At 37.4% G+C, this 27,796-nt stretch overlaps 1 protein-coding gene across 1 annotated transcript; it reads right to left on the bottom strand.

The window, feature by feature from the left end:
* Nucleotides 1–177: 177 nt before the first annotated feature.
* LOC306847750 (tyrosine-protein phosphatase non-receptor type 18-like) lies at nucleotides 178–27,634 on the bottom strand. Its single transcript, XM_079381890.1, has 17 exons — nucleotides 27,357–27,634; nucleotides 24,967–25,075; nucleotides 23,837–23,913; nucleotides 23,553–23,648; nucleotides 23,391–23,429; nucleotides 23,226–23,297; nucleotides 22,934–22,996; nucleotides 13,355–13,497; nucleotides 12,898–12,964; nucleotides 12,604–12,681; nucleotides 12,323–12,400; nucleotides 10,943–11,034; nucleotides 4,359–4,675; nucleotides 2,902–2,933; nucleotides 2,433–2,466; nucleotides 1,488–1,577; nucleotides 178–723 (listed from the first exon to the last, which is right to left on the bottom strand). Exons 1-17 carry the CDS (start codon nucleotides 27,453–27,455, stop codon nucleotides 650–652), a joined length of 1,560 nt encoding a protein of 519 aa, XP_079238016.1. The 5' UTR covers nucleotides 27,456–27,634; the 3' UTR covers nucleotides 178–649.
* Between the last annotated feature and the right edge of the window lie 162 nt (nucleotides 27,635–27,796).

The raw sequence follows: 27,796 nt of genomic DNA, 5'->3' as shown, positions 1-27,796 counted from the left end.
TTGTCTGTAAATGACTTGGTTTTTATGACCCGAGTGATCTGGCTTTCTGAGGAGCAACATGAAGAGAAACCATACCTTAACACTGCCCTCTATTGACAGACACATCGTATCACAACAACCACACTCCACATTTTGAGTTAAAGGGGGGTCGCGTCATGAGAAATCCCATTTTCCCTGATGGTTTGAAATAAAATGTTTTAATGTCGTATGAAAACATCACAGTCCAAAATAACTAAAACTAAACAGCAACTTAACTGGTGTCAGATGAACACATTACAACAGATCACAACTCACATTTACATTGTAAACATCTATTAGGTGAAATTGGCATATAAAATGTGAACAACATACTGTAAGTGGACTAAAATGATTAAAACATTGAACGACCCCTTTAAAATCACATGCATTCTTGCATCAGCGTGCACTGAAATTTTGCAATATTACTTCCAATTTCTATTTTGCCACACAAATACACTAATAAACTACAGTACAGTACATAATCCGTCATACATTTCTTCAGTTCTAAACTTCAAAACTACCAGTTAAAGAAATAAATAATGCTTATTAGCCAGTGTAAAATTAGCTGTGCATCTACGGAAACAGGCTACACTAGATTGAGTTCATTTTTTCTAAAACCTAAAACCTCTTTTCATCTTTCTGCACGACTCCATTCAGCCGGTGGATCTCGAGGGCCTTTGGGTTTCTTTATGCGACAGTTAAAACCTGAAGACAAGCACAGACAGTGTTTAAAATCACCAGGTGCATTGAGAAACGCAAGATAACAGAGCACAGGGTCAAAGTGAATTAATATGGATCAGGATTGCATACATGTCTGCCTTTTTATACAAATTGTTACAAGAATGATATTGCATTCTTCAGAACCTGGATGCTAATGCATTTCTGTGTGATTGCAATGATGTTCTGAGTGTTTTTTGTGTGTTGCCATGTTGATACGTTATTCAAAAATACACACTCTTCACTCATCCTCACATGCTTCAAGTCTTTCTTTCTTCTGTGGAACAAAGATTTAGATATTTGGACTAATAAATGACGTATAACTGTTGTTCCACAGAACAAAGAAAGCCATATAGGTTCGAAAAGACCTAGAATTCTGAAGATATGACCCTAAATATGAGCAATAGTAGAAGTGATGTTTGCCGGATATGGGCACTGTTGAGGCCTAGAAACCACACTGATGCCGCTATTTTGTGGTTTTAAGTGTGTGATCTGAAAAGCTCAGATCAATTTATCTCTTTTAAGGAAGCAGTTTATTTATTTTTATTTACTAAATGACAAGTTAGCAATTCACATGTGCACTGTAAGATTGATTTAGGCAGCCGTTCAACTTTTAGACAAACTTGAAAATGTATTAGCATGCAGTTTTGTCCAAAGGCTCATCAAAAACCCATCCAAACCAAAATGTTTATCAGCTCAGTACTCTTGTTGTGTACAGAATCAAGATTTAGTGTGCATATGGCGTTACTCACCCAGGCCGGCCTGGGCAAATGGGCTGCTGGTGTCCTTGACAACACTAGACACATATTCATAATCATCATCTGTAGAAGATTGGCTCTCAGCTGCGAAAACATGTTTAACAGCATTTAACAACTTCAAAAACAAACTCAGAGTTTGAGAGTGAAACCAGCACTGATCTTATACTTCTTCCTGTTTACTGCTAGATAGTGTTTCACACTCATTTGGTTGATAAGGAACCTCAGGGGAACTGAAGCGACTCCTACATGACAAACACCACGCTTTTATTTATTGACTGTATTTGAGTGCAATCATAGGTGTGTTATGGACATGATATAAGGGTCATTCATCATCAGCACTATGGGTTAAAATTTACATAAACCTATAAGGCAGATGATTTCAACCTTAGGATTTCTGTTAACAGTTTTATGCATGAAAGTTTTTGAGCACAATTATATAACTGCAGATTAGACTTTCATATTATTTATGGAGCTTGTCTTGCATTTAAAATATTAAAATGACCCGGCACATTAAAAATAATGCATTTTAGGCATGAAAATGCAGAGAAGCATAAATATAATAATAAATAGCTTACAATAACAAAACAGAATAAATACAAAATATAATTTGTTAATAATTTACTTTTGTCTTCACTAGAACATTTTAAAATGCCTGTGGTGTGACCAATACATTTTTAAAAGTACAAATTGTCCATGTAAACTCTCAGTTGATAGTTAATAAATCATGTGTCATAATTATAGAAAAATAAGGATTTTTTTTATGTTAACCCCCTCCATTTAGCATAAGCATTTAATAATTGATCTTTTGTGGAATGAATCATTTAAACACGTTCTTTTTATTTGATTAAAAATCAATAATATTGATAAATAATGTGTAAATTCACACAGAAAAATCTTTTTCCAGATCATAGTAAATAAAACGCATAACGGCACACTTACTTGCACTTGGGGATCGTGAAAGAGAGCTGCGTGGCTGAGGAAAACACATTAAACACATTTAATTGGTTTTAATGATATTCTTTGCAGATCTTACTCTGTCATTATCAAGGTTAAAAAGACTGTGATCATCAGACAAATACACATTAGCATCATATTCACTGGAAATATTCAATCTGTCAAGGCTATTTTTTACTAAATGTACTGTCTGTAAGTGTGTGCAAAAGCTTGTTAACTTGTGAGTGTGATCTCAGCTAGAAGCCTCATATCACAGGAAGAGGATGAACGTGAATGTGAAACACAAACAAGAAATGAATATGGCAGGCCAATAACCGCATATAAGTGCATCAGATAAGATTAATATGTACACAGCACTTTCATTTAACAACTAATATGCTAACATGAAAACCAAATGAACCCATCTGCTGAGCAAAAATGACTGCAAACATCTTATTACCAAGAGAACATTTACCTGTGAATCTCTATTCATGGACCTCAACTCCCCTGAGAGAAAAAAACAACAAATAAACATGATTAAATGTTTTATAAAAAATTATTAATTAATTATTTTATATTGTATGTATAGTATTGTTACATCTAAGTATGGAAAATGGCAAATTATATATATTTTTAATGATTTTGTTTGGATTTTTAAATATTTTTTTCTTATCTTATTTCTTATTTAAATATTAAAATGCATATATTAAGCAACCTATTGGTATGTAACTGATGTGTACATTGTGGCACTGTATAAAACATCTAACACTTTACCTCAATAAATGGCATGAATATGGAGGCGGGACTATCTGTTGGTTGACCAATAGCAGATGGAGGAAATATTTATGATACTAGCTTGAAAACACTGGCTTTGTTCGAAATCTAGCTTACTATTCAGTATGCAGTGTATGCTGCTGACTATTTCTATTTGGTGGCACCCCAGTGGCATTAGAAAAATGACACACTTCACCTGTTAGGACTCTGCCGACACTTTAAAAGTTCAAAAGAGGATAAAACAAAAAGAGAATTTAAATTCCCTCAGAGATATGGAAATACACACTTCAAATAACTGATTTTAACAGATAAACACCAAACGAGAGGGCTCCGAATACCCTGCTGATCACATGAAAGAGAAGAACGTGAACAGAACAGAGTCACGAGAGGACAGTGAAAGCAGCAAGCAGAAGTTTCCAGAACTTAACTCTAATAAAACAAGTTCCCTCTGACTAAAATGATCTTCCTTTTATTGCGCAGCTGAAGTTTGCATTTTTTGTCTGCTTTTATTTTCAGTTCAGCAGACTTTAGCCTAAAAGGCTTCAGCTAGCCAAGAGGTATTCAGACTTTTTTATAGGTTCAAATTAGACCAATTTATGTTTTTTATGTAACTGACTTTAAAAAAAAAAGTATGACCAGAGGAAAAAATGAGAGGACTAACTTGCAAGACTAGTATAAGCATTTTATGCAACCGACCACAGGGCAGTGTTGTTATTAATGTTAACTAAAGCTAAAACTATTAAAAAATATATTTCTGCTAATTTAAATGACACAAAATTAAATATATAAACAATAGATTAAAAACCTTAAATAATAAAAAACAAAACTTGGAAAATTAGACATGTTGCCTTGGTGCTTAGCTGAAATCAAATAAGTACCAGAAGTACTAAAAATTATTTGAAAATGTTAAATAAAAAAATAAAAAAGCTATTTTATTTACAAAAATGACTAAAACTTAAACTAAAATTAAAATAAAAAACAGAAAATATAAAATTATGCAAAATATTAATAAATACTACAACAGTAAATCAATAATAATACTACACCAACACTGGATCAGGGTGGTTGCTAAGTGGTTATTTCCTGGCTACTGAATTATTAATTTGGTGTAAATAAAAAGAATAAAAAAAAATTGGAGTCAATAAAAATGTCCTTTACCTGGCAATAGCTCATAACCCTCATGATCTGTCTTTTTGGGTGGCAGTCCTCCTCTCTGATTGGCTGTCGTTGATCTGTCGTAACCCGGTGAGGTCGGAGAGGGCAGGACTGACATGGGCCTGCTTTTAGGCTTGACTATACTATAGACAGCATTGTTCTTGCTTTTCTCTAAATCAGCATTGTCATAGTGATGGACAGTGATGGAATGAGGGGCAGAAGCAGGAGGCTGTAGTTTGGACTTGTTGACGGCCGCGTAAGTGTCGTTCATCCTGATCTGAGGAAGAGGATGAGAAAGCCTGGACTTGAGAGGCAGATTTCTGAAACCAAAGACAGACAAATACATATGTAAGTTAGGAATCAAATTATTTTCTATTTCATGTTATATTTTAGCCAATTATTTTATCCAGCATAAAATCTATTTTTAAAAATTATTTTAAATCACTACATATTATTAATTAATTTGATTATTTGTTACATAATATATAGCAGCATAAAGTACATTAAAATAAAGAACAATAAAATGGGCAAAAACCCATTAAAGTATCCGAGTCAAAAATAAATATACAAAAATGTATTTGAAATACATTTATTTTTTGTTAAGTACTACTAATACTACAAATACATTTACATATTTATGTACTTAATAAAAAAAAACCTGCAACTGTACAACCCGAATTCTGGAAATGTTGGGACGTTTTTTAAATTTAAATAAAATAAAAACTAAAAGAATTTCAAATCACATGAGCCAATATTTTATTCACAAAAGAACATAGATAATACAACAAATGTTTAAACTGAGAAATTTTACAGTTATATGCACAAAATCAGCTCATTTCAAATTTGATGCCTGCTACAGGTCTCAAAATAGTTGGGACGGGGGCATGTTTACCATGGTGTAGCACCTCCTCTTCTTTTCAAAACAGTTTGAAGATGTCTGGGCATCAAGGATATGAGTTTCTGGAGTTTTGATGTTGGAATTTGGTCCCATTCTTGCCTGATACAGGTTTTCAGCTGCTGAAGAGTTCATGGTCGTCTTTGACGTATTTTTCGTTTAATGATGTGCCAAATGTTCTCTATAGGTGAAAGATCTGGACTGCAGGCAGGCCAATTCAGCACCCGGACTCTTCTACTACAAAGTTATGCTGTTGTAATAGCTGCAGTATGTGGTTTTGCATTGTCCTGCTGAAATACACGTCGTCTGGAGGGGAGCATATGTCGCTCTAAAACCTTTCAGCATTCATAGTGCCTTCTAAAACATGCAAGCTGCCCATACCGTATGCACTTATGCACCCCCATACCATCAGAGATGCTGGTTTTTGAACTGAACGCTGATAACACGCTGGAAGGTCTCCCTCCTCTTTTGCCCGGAGGACACGACTTCCGTGATTTCCAACAAGAATGTCAAATTTGGACTAATCTGACCATAGAACACTTTTCCACTTTGAAACAGTCCATTTTAAAAGAGCCTTGGCTCACAGGACACGCTTCTGGACCATGTTCACATTTGGCTTCCATTTTGCATGATAGAGCTTTAGCTGGCATCTGCAGATGGCACGGCGGATTGTATTTACCGACAGTAGTTTCTGGAAGTATTCCTGGGCCCATTTAGTAATGTCAATGACAGAATCATGCCGATGAGTGATGCAGTGACGTCTGAGGGCCCGAAGACCACGGGCATCCGACAAAGGTCTTCAGCCTTGTTCCTTACACACAGAGATTTCTCCAGTTTCTCTGAATCTTTTGATGATGTTATGCACTGTAGATGATGAGATTTGCAAAGCCTTTGCAATTTGACATTGAGGAACGTTGTTTTTAAAGTATTCCACAATCTTTTTACACACTCTTTTACAGATTGGAGAGCCTCTGCCCAGCTTTACTTCTCAGAGACTCTGCCTCTGTAAGACATCCCTTTTATAGCTAATCATGTTACAGACCTGATGTCAATTAACTTAGTTGCAAGATGTTCTCCTAGCTGAATCTTTTCAACATTTCTTGCTTTTTCAGCCCTTTGTTGCCCCTGTGCCAACTTTTTTGAGACCTGTAGCAGGCATCAAATTTGAAATGAGCTCATTTAGTGGATAAAAGTGTAACATTTCTCAGTTTAACCATTTGTAATGTTCTCTATGTTCTATTGTGAATAAAATATTGGCTCATGTGTTTTGAAAGTCTTTTAGTTTTCATTTTATTCTAATTTAAAAAACGTCCCAACATTTGCGGAAATCGGGTTGTACTTTTAGTATACTAAATTGGTCTACTTAAAATCTGCTAAATTAGCGTCTTACCCAACTGGAAAAATTATATAGGGATACCGCAGACCCATGTGTCTTAAATGATATTATGTCACTTAAATATGAATACAATAAGATTACTTTGGATCAGGTAAACAAGACGTTGTTAAAAATTAAACAAAGACATTTCGAGATTGGGGATAAACCAGATAAACTATTAGCTCAGCAGTTAAGGGGTTTGTATGCTAGTAGATCAATTCATAACATTGCTGATAAAGATGGTAAAATTTTGACTAATCCAAAGGACATTAACAATCGTTTTATGGAATTTTATTCAGATTTGTACAAATCCAAAACATCTGTATCTTCAGAAGCTATTGTAGACTTTCTTCATTCGCTTCCTCTTCCAAAAATAAGTGAGGCTGACCAGGAAATGTTAAATGCTGACATTACTCTTCAAGAGATACTGGATGCGTTTAATGCCTTCCCTAACGGGAAGGCTCCTGGCCCTGACGGCTTTTGTATCGAATTTTATAAACAGTATGCTGGTAAAATTGCACCCCTTATGTTGCGGATGTTAAATCATTCTTTTTGTAAGCAAAAATTTCCTCCTTCTCTCTACCTCGCCAATATTTCTTTACTTCTTAAGAAAGGCAAGGACGAAACTAATGTGTCCTCTTATCGTCCAATTGCTCTTCTTAATACTGATTTAAAAGTGTTCACCAAAATTTTGGCAACTAGATTAAACAAATGTATTTCAACTATTATTCACCCCGACCAGGTCGGCTTTGTCCCTAACAGATTCTCCTTTTTCAATGTTAGACGTTTTCTAAATATAATCTATTCCAAGCAAAAATCTTACTCTAAATTGGCAATTATTGCGTTAGATGCAGAAAAAGCTTTTGATCAAGTGGAATGGAAATATATCTTAACTACCATTAAAGAATTTAATTTAGGAGATAGGTTTTCGTCTTGGGTCAGTATGTTGTATCATCATCCATCTGCATCGGTTTTAACTAATTTTGATAGATCGCCACAATTTGAGTTGCATAGGGGCACACGACAGGGGTGCCCAATTTCACCCCTGTTGTTTGCCATTGCCATAGAACCTTTGGCAATCGCTATTAGACAACATCCGCAGATTCCACCCTTAAGCATAGGTCAGGTAGATCATATCATATCTCTTTATGCTGATGACGTTCTTTTATACCTTTCAGATCCGGAGCACTCTGTTCCACCCTTGTTGGATTTATTAAACTCTTTTAGTAACTTTTCAGGTTATTCGGTTAATTGGCAAAAAAGTGAATTCATGCCCATTGGCAATAATATAGATTCAGTCTTCATGCAGAGTATGCCATTTAGATTGGCTCCGGATATGATAAAATACCTTGGTGTGGTTGTTCCTAAGAATCCAAAGGATTTAGTTAAATTAAATTTTCTCACGCTGCTAGACAACTTGAAGCAGGACATAGAAAGATGGCGATCACTCCCTATATCAATGATCGGCCGCATCAATGCAGTTAAAATGGTGAGCCTTCCGAGATTCTTATATCTTTTTCAAAATGTACCCGTTTTCCTACCCAAATCATTCTTTAAAACTCTTGACTCCATTATTATGCCTTTCATATGGGGTTTTAAAAATGCTCGTATATCCAAGACTCATTTGCATAAACCTAAGCATTTGGGGGGTCTGGGTTTGCCTAACTTTCGCCAGTATTACTGGGCAGCGAATTGCAGAGTTTTAATGTATTGGCGGGATTCTTTTCCAGGCATTGTTCAAGTAAACACTCCCTCCTGGTTAGCAATAGAACAAAGTGCCTTCCATTCTTCTCTTTCTGCTTTGCTTTTTTCAGCCCCCCTGCCTACTAAAGAGGTTCCCAAAAATAATTTAATCCTTAATAACTCTATTAAAATATGGTACCAAATCAGGAAGGTATATAAGTTACTAAATACTTCCTCACTTACTCCTATCTGTTACAATCATGCATTTAAACCCTCTCTTACAGATACAGTTTTTAAGGAATGGCAAGACAAAGGAATTGTCATTGTTAAAGATTTATACATTAATAAGTCTTTTGCCTCTTTTTCACAGCTCAGTGAGAGATTCAGTCTTCCTCCTTCTCATTTTTTTCGATATCTTCAGGTCCGGAACTATGTTCGTTTAAGTATCTCAAATTTTGCAGTTTTGTCTTTAGAAAGCAAAATGTTTGATTTATTTTCAAATTCTCCAGATGTTAGGGGTTTAACCTCTTTATTTGTTAATGCTTTTAAAGATGAAATAAACTTCTCCTCCCTTTATTTGAAAGCTGCTTGGGAAGAAGACTTAGGAATTCAGATTACTGAGACTGACTGGGATAAATGTCTTTTATCTGTTTATTCATGTTCTATAAATTCAAGACACCAACTTATTCAATACAAGGTTTTACACAGACTTCACTATTCTAAAACGAAGCTCAGCAGATTCTATCCTTCCGTCTCCCCCATGTGTGATAAGTGTAAAGTTGCTGAGGGTACCCTGGCACATCTTTTCTGGTTCTGTGTACAAATTCAGAATTTTTGGATAGAAATATTCCAGTTCTTTGCCAAGGTCTATAACTGTGTTTTACTCCCCGACCCAATGATAGCAATTCTTGGTTGGTCAGATTTGCTTGAGTCTCTCAGCCTGAAAGTACGGTTACCCATCCAATATGGTATGATTGTAGCTAAGAAAGTTATTTTGCTTTTGTGGAAGAAAAATGTTAGGCCTCTCTTTTCTGACTGGTTAACTGGACTTACTTCTACTTTACATCTTGAAAGAATCAGATATACCATCTCTGGGAACTCTGAAAAATTTGACAAAATGTGGGAACCAGTTTTTACTTTTCTGTTGAGCTACAAGGACCAATGATGTTTTATTTTATTTTAGATTGGATTGTAATTATTTTTGGTATGATATGTTGGTCTTGTATACCGCCATACTACTACTACTTTTTTGTCAGATTTTTGTGCTTCATTTTACACACTGCACAGATTGTTGTTATATGAAGGGTCTGTTTGTCTGTTATTGTTTGTTCATGTCTGCAAAAACCATAATAAAAATAATAATCTAAAATCTGCTAAATTAGAACAACTAATTTTGTACTTATTGCATTTTAATTGTGTGGAAGTAGTGCTGAAGTCCAACTAAAGATATATTTGAATGTGCTAAAGTGGAACTATTTCAAGTATACATCAGGTACACTTTAAATATCTTCCATTTAAAGACCAATATTATTCAAAAATCATACAATCCTCATCAATAGTGAAATTAAAACACATTTTATGGTTAATATTAAAAAGTAGTATTCCATATAAAGTTTAATGAACTTTTATATCAGCAAGTTTCAAGCAATATGTAAGTAAATATGTTGATAGATTTAAACAATAGTTCGAACAATAGAAATGTATTTTAAATATATATCTTTTTCACTAGGGGATGCACCCAAGACATTTTTTTTTACTTGGACCAGTAAGAAACCATCCAAGCAACACAGCAGAGAGTTGTGTACAAACAAGCACCCACAGAAAACACAAGAATCTAGACATAAAATAATTCATATTACTATCTGCATTGGTGCATAGTACAAAAATGAGTATCTCAGAAACATGAGCTCACTAGCATGTCAATTACATTGCTAGTTTATAAGCCAAAGTCATTTGTATTAGATTATACTGTGACGCAAGACTACACAGTAGCTCATTCACAGAAAATAGAAAGTTTATCTTCCACATTTCGCTCTGGGCGGCTTGACTACATTGGTGTATTGTGGGACCACATCTACAACAACGTCTAATGACTGTCTGTCACATTTGCATTCAATGTTTCTTATGAAAAATGCTACTGACCCAAGGGGAAGTGCAACGGCAGAACACGGTGACTTACAAATGATTAAATTGCTTGTTTGCTCTGTATAATTTGAGCATTAGCGGAAACCGCGTTCGTGTAAAATATTCACATCTTTAGATCAATCATCATTACAAAAATCATAGTCATCTGTATGCAAAGCAGAAATGTCACCATGAACAAGTGCCTGTGCAGAGAAATACATATCCAGCTATACGTTGATGACTCATGAGATCAACTCACATTAACTCTAGTTACGTGTTAGATGAGAAAAGTTCAAATCGCTCCCTGTGGTGTGTGAGACAGAACCGACAATAACAGCTTGCGAGCATCTTGGCTGAGTTCAACTGCATGACGCACAGCAGCGTAGTTAGTAGATTTGCGCAGTTGCTAATCTCAAACTGGCTTCTGGCTGTGTCACCACCACTGGTTTTAATCACATACATTCGCAAACGGGGTTAGAAATGTGGAAATGAGGGTCATTGTGATCTTACCGTGTTTTAGGGGGTACGCTGATGCTCCCTAATGATCCTGATTTCAGTGAAGTCTTCGGGGAAACCGCATTGATGTACAGAGAGGCTGAAGTCTTGAGTTTCCAATATAAAAACAGAAAAAACCCCACAAACAAATTGTGAAATACGTACACAGTGTGGAAGAGCGGCTACACAAAGCGTTTGAGTTCAACTGTTGAAGGGTGCCTGAACATTTGCATAGGGGAAGCACACAAGCAAGCGTGTTTCCTGCTAAACTGCTTTTTTTTTTTAAAGCTCACGGCTCAAAGTCTTGAGGAAGTAAAACATGATGTGATGTAAGAACAAGAGATTTAGTGGTAGAGTGAATGTATTTTAAACAAAACAAAATGTAGATCTTGTTTCCCACTAAGATGTCAACAAACGGAAAGCATCTAATGTCTAACACCATTCATTCAATGTACCAACAAGCACAGGAACATTAGTACGTCATCCAACACAAGAACATTAGGTAATAGCTGTTAAACCTAAAAGTGTCATCATTCTGTTATTAGATATTTAGCAAACTATCCTAGTGACTATTGCGTATAATAAAAGTGAGAGAAGCAGAAGCTATCGAGGCCCTACAAGGGCAAAAAAATAGCATCTATAGGCACCATAAGAAAGTAGTTCAGTGAGTCATGGCCTACATTTCACATCAGCGATAGCTCATTATGAGGGGATTCACATCACTCAAGTGCTGTATTTGAATGCAAATATGGCAGAGAGGTAGGTTATCAATGAATAGCAACTTAAATTTCAATGTGTTCCTCATTAAAATCTGATGGCTTTAGTTGGAGCTTGACAGCATCACTTCTGTACGGAAAACAAACAAATATCTCTTATTGTGTTCAGAAAATGATACAGGTTTGGACATGAGTAAGCAAATGATGACAAAATTGTAATATGTGGAGGGTGAAATAACCCTTTAAGTTCAATATAATTACACCATTATTCAAAAGTTTGAGGTCTGTAAGATTTTTTAAAGTCTCTTATGCTCAGCAAAGTTGCATTTATTTAATCAAACATACAGTAAAAACTACAATATTGTGAAATATTATTACAATTTAAAACATTAATTTCTTATTTGAACATATTTTAATATAAAATTTATTTCTGTGATCAAAGCTGAATTTTCAGCATCATTAATCCAGTCTTCAGTGTCACATGATCCTTCAGAAATCATTCTAATATGTTGATTTACTGATCAAGATACATTTTCTATTATTAATATTGTAAACAGTTGCTTAATATTTTTGGTGGAAAGCATTTAATGTCTTTAATGCCAATTTCGATCAATCTAATGCATCCTTGCTGAATAAAAGTTTTTTTTCTCAAATACTTTTGAACATGTTTATGCCTTACCTCTGTATTCTTGTATTTCATCTCCAAGACCTTCTGAAACATCTGAGCAACCGTATGAAAGACAAATGCATACTGCTCCTGAGGATATTCACAAAAACAAAGCACTTGAAATCAGGAATTCACATGGTGTTGTGAAATATGACAAACAGCGCTAAATGGGCCTATACCCATGTGATAAAACATACTTTAAATAGAAGAGAGCTCAATAATTGTTCAAGAATCCATTCTGTAGATAATTTCCATTGTATGTGCCATCCAAAAAAATCATGTTCTTATGTTACCTTGGTCTGCACAGCCGAAGATCTCTGTCTTCTGAGCTCTAACACCAGATCAAAGATATTAAAATCCTCCTGTATTTGCTGAGAATAAAAGAAAACATGTTTCATGTGTTCACTGTGTATGTGTTACATTAGTGTATATATATATACACATACACAAAAGGCAACAAAAGGTGTCATATATATATATATATATATATATATGACACCTTTTGTTGCCTAATTTAACTTTAAAAATGACATGCTTCACTCTCAAGCGCTATGTATATAATTTTGTGTTGCTTAAGGTGTTAATACCTCTGTCAGCAGTAGATCATTGACATAGTCAACAGCACAGATGACTCCCGTTCTACCGCAGCCGGCACTGTAAAGAGAGAGAAGCTGTCACATTTCCATATCATGATATGATCCTTTCCCTCCTGACTCTCAGTTCAGAGGGTCACGGGGGGAATTATGGGCCATATTGTCGGACAGAGCCTCTCTCATGTATATAAAGAAAGGGTAATGAGTGAATCTGTGCTGAAGTCTGGAAGTTAACTGGCTTTTCCAGCGCCACATCAGGTGCTGAATATTTAACATGTCTCGCTTCATTTAAATGGTGCCATTAAAATTCATGGAACCAGAGGAACACAGGCCGGCCCCTGCTGCACCCTAACAACACGGACCGACTCGACCTGATGAATTTTCATGTGCAGATGGGTCATTTGTCAGAGGCACAGAAAAACACAGAGACGGCTGTGTGTGTGATACAGACCTGCAGTGGATCACTACAGGGTCCGTCTGGTTGCCCTGTTTTTGGCGAGCCAACTCCATCATACCCAGAATGCTATCAGGCATGTCTGGAATTCCGTGGTCCGGCCAGGCAGTATACTGGAAATGAGACACTTTACGAGTTTCCTGTGTGAAAAAATGGCGAGTGTTGACCTCTCGATGGATTTCGGTTTCTTCACTAAATTATAATGCTTGAAATGAGCTAATATATATATATATATATATATATATATATATATATATATATATTAGGGGTGGCACGGTACACAGATGTCACGGTTCGGTACGTACCTCGGTTCGGGGGTCACGGTTCGATACAATTTCGGTACAACAGGGAAAAAAAAGACATCTACTTTGCTCAGTTTCTTTTATTTTGATGTGAAAATGCTAAATATTATTACATGTTATATATATAAAATCTGTTTTGTTTTCATTGTGAGTGTACACAAATAAAAGCAGACCTTTAACTACAAGCAACAGCACAAATAAAAATACAATAGAGTAATGATACAAATAAAATAATCAGTGATTTTCAGGGGTTTTTTTAGGTACAGAAATTGAAGTACGATTAAAGTAATCAAAGGTAAAACAGCATTGCATATTTGACTGTATAAATGAAAGATTACTCTTTATTAAAGTTACAAAAGCGATTCAATCAAGAGCAGTGAGTGATTTCTTTGTTGTTGCTGTTTATTTAATATTAACTGTCACTTTAAGAGAAAGCACTGATACTGTACGCCCAGCCGGCTATGTCTGCTATAGGATACTTACCAAGACGGTCATTTTGACAGAATTTTGTGTGAATTTATCCATTAAAACACAATACTTCAGAGAGAGCTTCATATTTGCGCGCGTTCTGAGGCGCAGGTTTGTGCGCTTCTGATGAGCGCATGCACAAATCTTCTCACTGCGCGCGCGAGCTCGCGTCCTCTGGCTCTTAAATATTTGAGCTGGCAAAGCTTACATGACTTTAGTCTAAACACCGATATCAACGTGTGCTGTTCAGGTCTCACCTGTGCGCGCGCTATCAGCACCCGGGTGATGACGGAATAAATGCTCATATTCCAGCATACAGCACTCGCATTGAACAAGAGTGAATGATTTGTCCACTTATTTTTATTTTTTTTCTCATCGCTGTTGTTATAATGTACTGGGAAGCCAGAATGCGCATCCATTAACAGAAACATACATTAGCCGAACCCTATTTGTTTTACGTGTTATTTATAACAAACCACATGCGTTGTCAGAATTCAGTTGAACCGCGGTCCTAGCGCGTGCCGAACCGTGTGTGGAGAACCGTGCGGTTCGGTTTTTTTCCGCGAACCGTGCCACCCCTAATATATATATATATATATATTACACACATATATATATATATATATACTAAATGTAAATGTAAATACACATACACACACCCACACGTTGGTTTTTGTGGTTTATGGGGACTCTCCATAGGAGTAATGGTTTTTATTCTGAACAAACGTGTGTGCTATTGCCCTACACCAACCCTACACCTAAACTTAGCCCTCACAGGAGACTTTGTGCATTTTTAGATTTTCAAAAAAACACCATTTAGTATGTTTTTTAAGCCTTTTGAATTACGGGGACATAGGCAGTGTCCTCATAAACCACCTTCATATTGTAATACCTCTGTCATACCCATGTCATTATACAAATTTGTGTCCTCATAAACCACATAAACATGCACACACACACACAAATTATTTAGTTTTGCAGAAATTAATACTTTTACAGTGCTGCTCACTAATATTGGCACCCTTGGTAAATATGAGCAAAGGTGGCTGTGAAAATAAACCTGTATTGTTTATCCTTTTGTTCTTTCATTCAAAAAAAATTACAAAATTCTAACCTTTCATTGAAGTAAATCAATGGAAAGTAGGAGGAAATTCCCATTATCAAATAAATGTTTTTCTCTAGTTCACGTTAGCCATGGTTATTGGCATCCAATTATTGCAACGTCATTTTCCCAAGATAACAACTCTGAGTTTTCTCCTATAATGCCTGAAGAGTTTGGAGAACACCTGATAAGAGATCAGAGACCATTCCTTCATGCGTGGGAAGTCGTGGCCTAATGGTTAGAGAGTCGGACTTGTAATCCAAAGGTTGCGGGTTCGAGTCTCCGGCCAGCAGGAATTGTAGGTGGGGGGAGTGAATGTCCAGCGCTCTCTCCACCCTCAATACCACGACTGAGGTGCCCTTGAGCAAGGCACCGAACCCCCAACTGCTCCCCGGGCGCTGCAGCATAAAATGGCTGCCCACTGCTCCGGGTGTATGTTCACGGTGTGTGTGTTCACTGCTGTGTGTGTGTGTGTGTTCACTGCTGTGTGTGTGCACGTTGGATGGGTTAAATGCAGAGCACGAATTCCGAGTATGGGTCACCATACTTGGCTGAATGTCACTTCACTTCACTTCACCATTCCTTCATCCAGAATATCTCCAGATCCTTCAGATTCACAGCTCCATGTCTGTGCTGTTTCTCTTCAGTTCACCACACTAATTTTCTACAGGGTTCAGGTCAGAGGACTGGGATGGATATGGCAGTAGCTTCATTTTGTGCTCAGTGATACGTTTTTGTGTTGATTTTGATGTTTGTTTTGGATCATTTCCTTGATGGAAGATCCAAACATGGCCCATTATAAGATTTCTAACAGAGGCAGTCAGGTTTAGATTTTTTTTATCTGCTGGCATTTCATAGAATCCATGATGCCATGTATCTGAACAAGATATCCAGGACCTCTGGCAGAAAAATAGGCCCAAAACATTAAAGATCCAGTAGTATATTTAACCGTGGACATGGGGTACTTTTTATCCCTGTTTGCACCAAACTGATCTGGTGGGTTTGCTGCCTAAAGGCTCTTTTTTTATGTTTCATCTGACCATAGAAGCCAGTGCCATTTATAGCTCCAGTCGTGTCTGATAACTGAATTTGCTGGAGTTTGTTTTTGGATGAGTGAGGAGAATTTTCCTTGAAACCCTCACGAACAACATGTGGTGATGTAGGTGCTGTTTGATATATATTTTTAAGCTTTCTGACCCCAAGACTCAACTAATCTATTCAATGCTCCAGCTGTGATCCTTGGGAGAGTCTTTGGTCAATCAAACTCTCCTCCTCGGTGTGCACGGGGACGATATAGACACATCCTCTTCCAGGCAGATTTTTAACATCTTTAGTTGATTGGAACCTCTTAATTATTGCCATGATGGTGGAAATGGGGATTTCCAATGCTTTAGCTATTTTCTTACAGCCACTTTCTATTTTGTGAAGCTGAACAATCTTGTTCTGCACATCAGAACTATATTCTTTGGTTTTACTCCTTGTGATGGATGATTAAGGGAACTTGGCCTTTGTGTTCCTCATATTTATAGTCCTGTGGAACAAGACGTCATGACTGGACAATTTCATGTTCATAATCACCCTGGGATGCTAAAAAATGTAAATATGAAAATTTATATTTCAGAGATATTTTTCTCATATTAATTTCTAGGGGTGCCAATAATGAAAGAGACAAGATGGCGGCGCGAACACATCGCGAGGCTCAGCGTCTTACCAGATTTTGGAAAATAGTGTTAATTTACCTGGTTATTTCACTCATGTTCGCGCGATCCAGTTATGCGAACTACAGCTATAGTAAACAATCACTTTTGGACATCAACAAACAGTGTTCCAACATAGTTTTAGATCATCCTTTCGACTTCAGCGAACTCCCGCCGGAGCTACTGAGATCACCGCGGACAAGCGGATCACTCGTACCGACCGGAAGTGCTCGGCGTCGGCGTCGAGACCGTAAACAAAGACGGGGAAAGCGTGGAGGGCTGCGTGCTAAGCTAAGGCTAAACCCACATCGACCAGCTCTGCCCAGCATCTTCCTTGCCAATGTACGGTCTCTGATGAACAAGATGGACGAACTAAAGATCTGGACCCTCACACAGAAATGGCTTATGGACTGTAATGTTATGTTCTTCACTGAAACATGGCTCTGCAACGATGTCCCAAACAGCGTGGTGCATATGGATGGACGCTCTCTCTTCAGGGCTGACAGAGTAGCAGCAACCTCTGGTAAAAACAAGGGTGGTGGAGTATGCATTTATGTAAATAAATCATGGTGCAAAGACTCTGTCATTGTTGATACCTACTGCTCTGCTGAGCTGGAGTTCCTGATTATCAAGTGCAGGCCATTCTATCTACCACGTGAGTTTACTTGCATTGTTGCTGCTGCAGTTTATGTACCTCCGGACGCTAATGCTAACGTGGCTATGAAAGAACTCTGTGCTGCTATTAGCAAATTACAAACCCTGCACCCGGATGGAGCCTTTATTGTTGCTGGGGACTTCAATCACTGCACTCTTAGATCTGTTCTCCCTAAATTTAATCAAAATGTCTCCTGCACTACAAGAGGACATAAAACATTGGACCACGTTTATACTAATGTGAGTGATGCCTACAAAGTCACACCCCTCCCCCACCTGGGTCAGTCTGATCACCTCTCTTTGTTCCTGCTCCCCAAGTATACCCCGGTCATCAAACGTGTGAAACCTACAACAAGGACTGTTAAAATCTGGCTGGAAGGTGCTGACTCCACTCTTCAACATCAATTCCAGCTCACAGAATGGAGTGAGTTTGCTGCCCAGGCCACCACAAACTCTCAGATTAACATTGACACTTACACCAACTCTGTCATGGAGCACATCAACAGCTGTGTGAGCAGAGTGACTACACACAAAAAAATAAAAATCTTCCCCAATCAGAAGCCCTGGATGAACAGAGAGGTTCGCCTCCTGCTCAAAGCAAGAGATGCAGCCTTCAGGTCTGGAGACCAGGAGGCTTACAGCTCAGCCAGAGCCAACCTGAGGAAGGGTATCTGCCAGGCCAAACTCACACACAAACAGAAGATTGAAGAACACTTCAATTCTTCAGACCCCCAGCGTATGTGGCAAGGCATACAATCTATCACGGATTACAAACCACCTAACTCTGTGCCCCCCTCCAGCTCTGCCTCCCTCCCAAACGAGCTCAACCACTTTTATGCTCGTTTTGATCAAAATAATAAGGAGATCTCACTCAAAGCTGAGCATCAACCCAGTGAACTGCCTCTCACTCTCTCCACATCAGACGTTTACTCCACTTTGCGTAAGGTGAATGCACGGAAGGCAGCTGGCCCTGACGGAATACCTGGTCGTGTGCTTAAAGCCTGTGCGGAGCAGCTAGCTGAGGTCTTCACGGACATTTTCAATCTGTCCCTGGCCCAAACAACTGTCCCCACTATCTTCAAAACCTCCACCATCGTACCAGTACCGAAACATTCCACTGCCTCGGTCCCTAACGACTTCCGTCCTGTTGCACTCACCCCCATCATTGCCAAGTGTTTTGAGAAACTGGTTGCATCCCACCTAAAATCCTGTCTCCCTGCTACACTGGACCCATTCCAATTTGCCTATCGCCACAATAGGTCAACAGAGGACGCCATCTCAACAGCGCTTCACTCTGCCCTCACCCACCTGGACAGTCAAAACACACATGTGAGAATGCTGTTCATGGACTTCAGTTCTGCATTTAATACAGTAGTCCCCTCCAAGCTGATCTCCAAGCTCAGCCAGCTTGGAATCAGCACACCCATCTGTAATTGGATTCTAGATTTTCTGACTAACAGACCTCAGTCCGTCAAGTTAGATAACCTCTCCTCCTCCATCATCACCCTGAACACCGGCGTGCCACAGGGCTGCGTACTGAGCCCTCTCCTGTACTCCCTCTTCACCCATGACTGTGTTCCTGTTTATGGCTCCAACACCATAATCAAATTTGCAGATGACACCACGGTGGTAGGTCTGATCAAGGATGACGATGAATCAGCCTACAGGGATGAGGTGCAGCACCTGGCTGTATGGTGTGCCACCAATAATCTACAGCTAAACACCCAGAAGACAAAGGAGATCATTGTGGACTTCAGGCGGACTAGGAGTCATGCACACACACCCATCTACATCAACGGAGCTGAAGTGGAGCGTGTGTCGAGTTTCAAGTTCCTTGGCATCCACATCTCTGATGACCTCACCTGGTCCCATAACACCTCTACTCTGGTCAAAAAGGCACAGCAGCGCCTTTACTTCTTAAGGAGCCTTAAGAAAGTTCACCTGAATCCCAGGATCCTTGTGGAATTCTACCGCTGTACCATTGAGAGCATACTCACGAACTGCATCTCAGTATGGTACAGCAATTGCTCCGCATCTGACCGCAAAGCACTCCAGCGGGTGGTGAAAACTGCTCAACGGATCACCGGCACCCAGTTAACTTCCATTGAGAACATTTATTATAAGCGCTGTCTGGGCAGGGCAAGAAACATCATCAAGGATGCCTCTCACCCTAACCATGGACTTTTCACCCTCCTTCCATCCGGCAGGCGTTACAGGTGCCTACGCTCTCGCACCAGTAGGCTCAGGAAGAGCTTCTTCCCCGAAGCTGTGACACTTCTGAACGCCACACCACCAATCTAACCTGCACCTGCTTATTACTGCACTGGTCACAGTACTTTAAACACATGCATTTGCACTACTCATATTTTGCACAGACTGCACATCGTTCAAGTCATTACACTATAAACTGTTTAAAGTTGTTACTGTACAAGCACAGTAAACTATTCTATAAAATATTGCACTACTGCTATTTTGCATAGAATACATTGTTCTATCAATACTTTGCACACTCATCCAGCTGTATTTATTTATTACCACTGTTCTCACGTTTCTGCTGTTCATAATGTGTATATATAATCTGTAATCTATATAATCTACATTGCTCTGTTCATAATGTACATACAATCCCTACATTGCATTCCTATTTATATTCTGTATATACTCTGCTCAATACTGTATATAGCAATTCCACTGTATATTCTGTAAATCATATCTTCACTTACTCTGCACTTATATGTATATAAAACACTATATTCTTGCACTTCTGGTTAGATGCTAACTGCATTTCATTAGCTCTGTACTTGTACTCTGCATAAATGACAATAAAGTTGAATCTAATCTAATCTAATCTAATGGTAGCCGTAGCCAACATGCATTGGAGAAAAACATTCATTTCATAATGTGAGTTTCCCCCCCACTTTCAATTGTTTTACTTCAATGAAAGTTTAGAATTTTGTGGATATTTTGAATGAAAGATCAAAAAGATAAATGAAGCAGATTTATTTTCACAGCCGCCTTTGCTCATATTTACCAAGGGTGCCAATATTAGTGAGCAGCACTGTATTGTGCAAGGATACTTTGTTACAAAAAATGTCAAATTAATTATGTTCTTTTTAACTACATTCAACATTGAATCCTATCCTGTCTAAATGTATCACTGTTTACACAATATTAAGCATCACAACTATTTCCAGCTTTGATAATAATAAGAAATTATTCTTGAGCAGCAAATCAGCATATTAGAATGATTTCTGAAGGATGATATGACACTGAAGACTGAAGTAATGATGCTGAAAATGCAGCTTTGCCATTAATGATTTCACAATATTACTGCATTTTAATCCAATAAATGCACCCTTGCTGAGCATAAGAAATTAATATTTATTATATTTATGTGTGTGTGAGTATATATATATATACACACATACATACAGTTGTGTGAAAAAGTGTTGGCCCCCTTCCTCATTTATTTTTTTGCATGTTTGTCACACTTGGTTTCAGATCATCAAACAAATTTAAATATTAATCAAAGATAACACAAGTAAACACAACATGCAGTTTTTTAATTAAGTTTTTTATTATGAAGGGAAAACAAAATCCAAACCCACATGGCCCTGTGTGAAAAAGTGCTTGCCCCCTAAACCTAATAACTGGTTGGACCACCCTTAGCAGCAACAACTGCAATCAAGCGTTTGCGATAACTTGCAATGAGTCTGTTACAGCGCTGTGGAGGAATTTTGGCAGAATTGTTGTAATTCAGCCACATTGGAGGGTTTTCGAGCATGAACCGCCTTTTTAAGGTCATGCCACAGCATCTCAATAGGATTCAGGTCAGGACTTTGACTAGGCCACTCCAAAGTCTTCATTTTGTTTTTCTTCAGCCATTCAGAGGTGGATTTGCTGGTGTGTTTTGGATCATTGTCCTGCTGCAGAACCCAAGTTCGCTTCAGCTTGGGTCACGAACAGATGGCCGGACATTGTCCCTCAGGATTTTTTGGTAGACAGCTGAATTCATGGTTCCATTCATCACAGCAAGTCTTCCAGGTCCTGAAGCAGCAAAACAGCCCCAGACCATCACACTACCACCACCATATTTTACTGTTGGTATGATGTCCTTTTTCTGAAATGCTGTGTTAGTTTTACGCCAGATGTAATGGGACACACACCTTCCAAAAAGTTCAACTTTTGTCTCATCAGTCCACAGAGTATTTTCTCAAAAGTCTTGGGGATCATCAAGATGTTTTCTGGCAAAACTGAGACGAGCCTTTATGTTCTTTTTGCTCAGCAGCGGTTTTCGTCTTGGAACTCTGCCATGCAGGCCATTTTTGCCCAGTCTCTTTCTTATGGTGGAGTCATGAAAACTGACCTTAACTGAGGCAAGTGAGGCCTGCAGTTCTTTAGATGTTGTTGTGGGGTCTTTTGTGACCTCTTGGATGAGTCGTCGCTGCGCTCTTGGGGTAATTTTGGTCGGCCGGCCACTCCTGGGAAGGTTCACCATTGTTACATGTTTTCTCCATTTGTGGATAATGGCTCTCACTGTGGTTCACTGGAGTCCTAAAGCTTTAAAAATGGCTTTATATCCTTTTCCAGACTGATAGATCTCAATTACTTTCTTTCTAATTTGTTCCTGAATTTCTTTGGATCTCAACATGATGTGTAGCTTTTGAGGATCTTTTGGTCTACTTCACTTTGTCAGACAGGTCCTATTTAGGTGATTTCTTGATTGCGAACAGGTGTGGCAGTAATCAGGCCTGGGTGTGGCTAGAGAGACTGAACTCAGGTGTGATAAACCACAGTTAAGGGGGGGGCAAACACTTTGTCACATAGGGCCATGTGGGTTTGGATTTTGTTTTCCCTTCATAAAAAACCCTTAATTTAAAAACTGCATGTTGTGTTTACTTGTGTTATCTTTGATTAATATTTAAATATGTTTGATGATCTGAAACATTAAAGTGTGACAAACATGCAAAAAAATAAAGAATCAGGAAGGGGGCCAACACTTTTTCACACACACACACACACAAATATATATATACTTAAAGTGTGTGTGTGTGTGTGTGTGTATATATATATATATATATACACACACACTTTAAGTATAGATATATTTGTGTGTGTGTGTGTATATATATATATATATATATATACACACACACTTTAAGTATAGATATATTTGTGTGTGTGTGTGTATATATATATATATATATATATATATATATACACACACACACACACTTTAAGTATAGATATATTTGTGTGTGTGTGTGTGTGTGTGTATTTTTTCCCCAGAACAAACATCATTCGACAGGTCTATTACACATTATGCTGATGACACAATAGGGACACCACTTACATCACAATATTTTACCACCAACGTCCGAACAATGACTTCCTCATTTGGTCGTGACTCCTCAAACTAAAGTAAAAAAAAAAAAGACAGTAATCAAGAGAACTTCCCCTTGTGGGGCCTTGCAGCTGCACAAACTACTCTTTGCATCAAACCGCTGAAAAAGCTGACAAAACTTTCATGAGGTGTGAAGATAACATCAAAAAGAACTGTTGTGTAAGATTAATATCCTGTATCATAGACTGAACTGCTGAATTACGAACAATGATCATTGTTGAGGAGCACAGAAAACACTTACAGTTGAGACAGTAAAGGGACCAAAATTAGATGTGTGATCTGTGTTCAATTCCCAGTAGACTTCACATTTTTTCTAAAGAACAGAGAATTTGATTTGTTACAACAGTAAATGCCAAGAAAATGACAGGCATATGACGAAGAACAATAAATTAAATATAAAGATTACCTTTCCCAACTCAATCTCTCTACAAGCCATGATTATAACCTATCAAAAAAAGAACAGACAAAAACTAAATTGATTCAAGTTTCTACAGGGAAAATAAGAGATCATTTAACAAAGAGATTATGCATGGTTATAGAAAGAAATAAATGAGTCTAAGCAGCTCACCTTAACATTGTGTTGCCAAATCATACGCCAGAAATCAACCACAGTACTGCTCAAAGGGCCCTGGGTGGCGATATACATCCTGTTCTTAGCAGCTCCCTGGTGAGAAAAAATAGATTCAAAGCATCTACTATGCTTTTAAAAATATCTGGGGAAAAAATGCACCACTACAACTTTTATTCTTAAAGTTCTAAGATTTTTTTGGTCACATATTATCTTGCCTGTCACACACACACACACAAAAAAGTGCATAATGCCCTTGATAAGAAGTTAAAACGCTGCAGTACCTTGATGAAGCTGGCATTAATATAATCAGAGTCATATTCAGATGTGGTTGGAGCTAGACAGACTCTGGTCTGATCATCTGGAATACATAAAAAGCAGCATATTTTTCCTCTCATCGGTGCGAGTAACTCATTTATCAGGCAACACATTGTAGAGACTCAATTATAAAATATAATGACATGTTATTGCCATTGCAATACTAAAAAAAACATAGTACTGTAACTATAGGAGGCATGTTTTGACGGATGTGACAGTAAATTGAAAATGATGTGACAGAGAATCGTGCAAAATAACTTCAGTGCACTATTCTGTCTCATACTGAGAGAAACTGAGTCACAAATATTTCAAAGCTGATGAGATCTGAGCTTACTGTCAGATTTGAAAATCCTGATATCAAAGTGTGCAATATTCTAACACAAAAAGTGTCAGACTTAGAAGCATCAGTAAGAATGGGTTGCAAATAATACATGTAGCACCATATGCCATTGTTTTTCCACAAAGATATGAATTTGTATCTGTCATGGAGCTGTACAGTTTCTAGTTATTATTTCTTCAAACATAATACATATATTGTGTTCACAAGAATGACTTATTTAGCAAATAAGTTATGTTTGTGAACAATATATATATTCCCTTTTGACACATAAAAAAATGCTACTAGAAAATAAAATCTAATATAGTTTGTAGAGGGACCAATATAGGCCTTATTTATATTTCTTAATAATAAATTTCCATTTTTGTCATGGTGTCATATTACAGGTTTTGTTCATTAAGTAAATAAATAAACAAACTGGGTCAGCAAAAAAAAAATATTTTAGGCTCTGACAACATTTATTTATGCATTGATTGTAAAATTATACATACTGCTTTTTTGACTACATAATAATATCAACCTATTAACTATATTAAATAAATTTTTTTCATATAAAATATGTGTCTCACTGCAGGACTGTCTGAATTGCAATAAATATTACCTAAAATGTTGGCAGAACAATAAAGGTCATGGTCATGTGATTGGTTAGCACATCTCTCTTAAAACAGTTGTATAGAGTGAACTGCACTGAATTCAGTTCGAGAAACTGTTACACCTTAATAACAGAATAAAGAAAGCTTTACTGATAAGCCTACGCACAGGGCAGAATATCCCTGTAGCGGTTTTTCTTCGCGTTTTCTTTGATTTCTCCTACCGCAGTGGTCAGGCCATAATCCTCTTTCAGTGATGCACTTTTCTGTCGTATCAGCTGAAAAAGGAAAGAAAAAACAGATCAAAAACAAACAAACAGACCCCTCTCATTTTAATAGCATGCTGGTGAACTGCAGCATCTGACCACAAGGTGGTGTCCTAAAGCTTGTTTGCATTGCCATACATTGTTGCATTCCTTTAAATAACTCATAAAAGCAATGAAAATGGTATTTGTTATTTGAGGGAGGATGTGATTTATGAAACATTCAAGATCAAACACTGAAACCTCCAGTATAACATTTTTACTACATTTACAATTATGCATTTAGTAGATGCTTTTTTTTTATGCAAAGCGATTTGCATTGCATTCAAGGTATACTTTTGACTCATTTACAGGTTTGCTTGTATAACGCTATACTGTTTGTGTAACAGGAAAGCCTCCAATTATTCTCAGACAAACAAACAGGTTATACATAGCCGTAAAGAGAGACAGGTACATTTTCATGACTAAATCTGCTCTCTGTTTTACTTCCATTCTCTAAAAGCAGAACAGATCAGAACACATGGGCTATTTTCAGCGCGATGCTCTCGGTTAGGTCTCCACCAATGAAGCCACAAAGCATCACAACCCAGCATCAGCCCGTGCTTTCACCACAAGCACTACAGTCTCAAGTATTTTTTTTCACAGAGGCTTCAACTTCTGTCTGTGAATGCTGCCAGTAGTTAATAACTGAGAAACTAAACGAGGAACTAGATTGTGGGGGTTACAAATGCCCTCTTATTTTTACTAATGTAGCCAAATGAGTCAAAAAGCAACATACTTCTGTAAAACGTTGGTTTGAATGTTTATATGATGCTCTGGCTCTCACATGCCTCCAGTTGGTTCAAAAATGTGTTCTTATAAAAAAAGTTTTATTAATGTTTCCATTAAGTTATGAATACATTATTTCTGATCAGTGTTGCGTGTATTATTAAGTAATTAATTACTGTTATTTAATTACATTAGGCTACATTAAGAAATGGAATATTTATTTTGTTGTTTTAAATATTGTATATAGAACAATTCTATATAAAACAATAGCAGATTTAAGATCAAAATTCAACATCTCGTGTTAAATATGTTTTTAATGTAACCTTGTCCCTTTAAATACTTTAGTCAGTATAATTTATGCAATTTTATATTTATTTATTTAAAATAATTAAAAGAGCAGTGTCATGATCTTTGTATTGTTCAACTGGTTGAGGTTGATATGAGATTCAGAAAGTAATTAATAAGTAATGCAATACTTTTTAGAGAGAGTAATTATACAGTCATTTAATTATACTGTTGAATATGTAATTAGTAGCTAGTAATAAACTACTTTTCTAGAGCAACTTACCCAAAACTGTTTCTGATGTTCTCTGAAAGCATCCAATTTTTTTATATTTTAAAAACTATTTATTTCTTTATGCAAATGTTAATGAAACCATTAAGGGGATGTTACTTTTGAAGGACCTCTGAACTTTGTGAAACAAGAACGTCTAACTAAAGACATCCCATTAACTTTTTGTGCTATTGTTTTGAGAACATTATTAAAGACCACATAACTTGTGCAGTCTAACATCACCGGAAGAACACTTGTTCATAATTTTGAGATAAATTTCAAACATTCTCAGAATGAGACCGTTTGCTGGTTTAAGTGTCAGAAAAGCAGAGGCTTGAATGGAATCAGCAGTGAGATCTTTCACCTCTGTTTACTGTAGCTCATGCAAATGTCGTGTGATGTTGTGTAATCTAGCCTGCAGTAATCAACTCATTTGCAAAGACATGCAAATTAGCAGTTTGCTAAAAGTTATTAACAATATGGTAAAACTTTTCTCTAGTAAGAAAAAGATAAAGATATGCACATTCATACAGCAGGAAATGTCCTTTAATATTTTGACCATATATTTTCATATACACAAAAAGTACTGTCATTGTACCATGGTACACTGTATATGAAGGTAACTCCATGGAATTTATTACCATAATCATATACCATGGCAGGCTATTTACATGATAGTCCAATGTACTTCAAAGAACACTATAATTATGAAAACACATGGCATTACCACGGTAGAGTCCAAAAACATGGTATTGCCACAGTACCAAGAAAGACAGCACAAATCACTTCACAAGCAAAACGTTTCACAAAGAGAAGGATGTTAAAATGACATTTTGACAAGTGTGGTTTTTCATTAAGGTTTGGCATTGTATCCAAAAGCATGGTGATACTATAGTATTGTGTGTCATCTTATTTGAACTGATATATAATTACGTGATATAAATATAAAAGGTCGTGTAAAAGTGTATGACTTACGTTAAACTCTGTGGAGATGAGCTGGTCTCCACTGCTGTCATTGTCGGACAGAGAGCGGACCCGCTCCACGAGCCTCAACAGGTGCGCTTCCATCACCATATAATCACTCTCTCCAGCATCTTACTCCGTCGTTTTTTTGATACTCGACTCCTTGTACAATCTTAACTAGCAATATAAGATTGTTTGACAGCGGAACTGCTCTGTTTCCGTCTTAGTAAAGTTATCCAGGCAGCAAAACTGACACAGGGAAGTTTCTCCCGCTGATGTTTTCTTTGGTCACCTTCATGTACGGCGGTGCGTCAATCATCAGCACTCGCCACGCCCGCTTTATCATTCCAGCCAATCCGCTGTCAGAACCTCACCTGTAGCGTTAGGGAGACACTAGGTGTGCTCGGCCTGAAGCAGCGCTGCGCAGAATGATCAGTGTATGATACTTTGCG

Source organism: Barbus barbus (genome assembly GCF_936440315.1).
Source record: "Barbus barbus genome assembly, chromosome: 28".
NCBI classification, from domain to species: Eukaryota; Metazoa; Chordata; class Actinopteri; order Cypriniformes; family Cyprinidae; genus Barbus; species Barbus barbus.
This window is presented reverse-complemented; position numbering and strand designations above follow the sequence as displayed.

What these genes read in the sequence shown, in the direction of transcription:
- LOC306847750 (XM_079381890.1), bottom strand. Translation starts at nt 27,455, where the DNA reads ATGGTGATGGAAGCGCACCTGTTGAGGCTCGTGGAGCGGGTCCGCTCT. An exon ending in TGAAATACAAGAATACAGAG is followed by an intron (nt 11,035 to 12,322) that starts GTAAGGCATAAA and finishes TGGAAACTCAAG; the next exon opens with ACTTCAGCCTCTCTGTACAT. An exon ending in GGGTTATGAGCTATTGCCAG is followed by an intron (nt 2,934 to 4,358) that starts GTAAAGGACATT and finishes TTTTTCTCTCAG; the next exon opens with GGGAGTTGAGGTCCATGAAT.